Source organism: Octopus bimaculoides, chromosome 13, assembly GCF_001194135.2.
Source record: "Octopus bimaculoides isolate UCB-OBI-ISO-001 chromosome 13, ASM119413v2, whole genome shotgun sequence".
NCBI classification, from domain to species: Eukaryota; Metazoa; Mollusca; class Cephalopoda; order Octopoda; family Octopodidae; genus Octopus; species Octopus bimaculoides.
Window position 1 is genome coordinate 59,531,533 of NC_068993.1, and position 2,275 is coordinate 59,533,807.

At 33.2% G+C, this 2,275-nt stretch overlaps 1 protein-coding gene across 1 annotated transcript in view; it reads right to left on the reverse strand.

Moving 5' to 3' along the window:
* LOC106867217 (uncharacterized) overlaps positions 1-2,275 on the reverse strand; it is a 9,114-nt gene that overhangs the window by 5,475 nt on the left and 1,364 nt on the right. The window contains exons 3-4 of the mRNA XM_014912025.2: positions 1,709-1,844; positions 769-789 (exon numbers count right to left, since the gene is read on the reverse strand). Of these exons, the coding sequence (XP_014767511.2) occupies positions 769-789; positions 1,709-1,844 (157 nt within the window). The remainder of the gene's footprint in view (positions 1-768; positions 790-1,708; positions 1,845-2,275) is intronic.

Here is a 2,275-nt window from a genome sequence, read left to right on the forward strand (position 1 = left end):
CACACACACATCGTGGGACGGAACTTCATATTTAAATAGGTTTGATTATTTTTGAAAATTCTGCGAATTTCGGCGCATTATTGATTAATGTAAAATAAACTTTTGTTTCGAAAACTAAGTACATTGCGTGTATTCTTATGGATAAACTGAAATGTATTTAATTTTTCATATTTCCAACAAATGTAAAAACTGCAAAACTGAAGAAATTTCTTTTTTTACAGAGATTATCAGTTGTTGTTGATATAATAAAGTATAAACGACACTCAACAATGGGATGAGTTTTGATAAATCCCCTTCAAATGTCTTAAAAGTGTGCTGCTACCAAATATTCACAAGTTAATAGTTGGAGACCATCATCGGAGATATTATGAATGTCCAATAATTAAAACACTTCCTACATATTTTTTGAAACGATTCGAATAGTATTTTTTTTTATATATGTAATTAGAAAATTATACAGAAACAGAACTGAAAATTTGAATAAAGTGTTAAAATTTGAATAAAATGGTAGAGATTCTCTCTGATGCATTATTTTATAAATAAATAATTTATTGTATTTCGGGATGGTCATTTTTTTTTTCATCAACAAAACAATATTTCGACGAATACACCTTCATCAGTGTTCATGTAATCTACAGCACTTTCATAAAAATTTAAGGAAAATGTTAACCTTGCCAACCCCCACCAATATTATTGTTATGTTTTACTCTGGTATCAAATCAACAAGAAATAAACATCACTAAATAGAAATGGTATTCCTCAACTTACGGTCGCTTGGTTTAATTTTAACTGAAACAAAAACAATAAACAAACAAATAAATAATATTAAATAAATAAATAAATAAATAAATAAAATAAATAACTGTTAGAGTGGTTAGGGACAACGGCTTGAATGCTCTGAATTCAAATCCGAACGGGATCAATTTTGCTTTCTATTCTTTCAAGGCCAATAAATAAAATACCATCCCAGGGCAGTGGATTAGCAGAATCGTTTGAGAACTGATTCAGATGATTTTGTGAGAGCCGTTTCTAAGCTTTACGATTTGAATTCAATTTCCATCTGGGTACGATCACCTGACTCTAGGAGGACAATGCCCAACCCGTAGTTGACAAAACATGGAGGACGAGTAAGCTTAGAATCAATTTAAATAAACAAGCAATAGCATGCTGAAACTTTCATCCAGAAATGGTTCGCTAACGGCCGAAGGAAATTGAAAAAAGAAACAGTGGGAGCAATGAGGAGAAATGCGTCTGTTAGTTTACATCAAGGTATGTTGGAAATGACGGGTAGTGACGCGGAAGAAAGAGGTTTCGTACCTGCGTGAGTGACAAGAGAAAGGCAACTACGAGAGTTGCGCGTATGATTGTGTATATATGTCCATTGTGAAAGCAGACAGTTGTGTGTTGATGGTTTTCTTCGAGACTTTGTGCATGTGTGTGTGTACATGAGTGTGTATGAGTGAGGGGTATATTATTTGCTTACAGTTCTTCAATTAGACTTTGTTACTTGCACTCAAGATTTGTCTGGAAGTTCATTTAAGATTTTCCTGGGCTTGAAACAAAGGAAAAGTCTTGTAACCGAAATATCACTCTGAATCAATGTTTCATCTCAACTATGGGCAAGTTACACTTTCTTTGCCGTTTTTCTGTTTTTTTTTTATGTGTTTATATGTGTGCGAATGCATGTAAAAATATAACTGAAGCATACCTGTACGGTAAACAGACATAGCACTCCGTCCTCCACAAAATTGATGTTTATCACCGGGACATTTAAGATAGCATTTTTCGTCAGGGTAAAATTTCTCAGACGGGATAACGTTGAAACACAGACAAATTGTAGTGATCTATGAAAAGAAAATGGTTATGGCTATGAAACGTTTAGTAATTGCTTAGATCTTAATCAAAACCGACAGAGCAGACATGATGAAAACCATTCCAATCTTTTTGTACATGTAGGATTATATTGTATAATGTGGGCTTCTATTATTTTTTTAAAAGTGTGTTTGGGGGCAAGCTCGGAAGTCACGGAGACCATGATTGACATACAGAAAACCCAGTTCTCTAGTTTTCTCAGACAAGACCGGCGGAGCATATAATAAAAAAAGTAATACTTAAAAGCTGAGGTCTGCATGTATGTATGTATATGTGTGTGTGTGTGTGTGTATATATATATCTATCTATATATCTATATCTATATATATATCTATATCTATCTATCTATCTATCTATCTATCTATCTATCTATCTATCTCTCTCTCTCTCTCTCTCTCTCTAT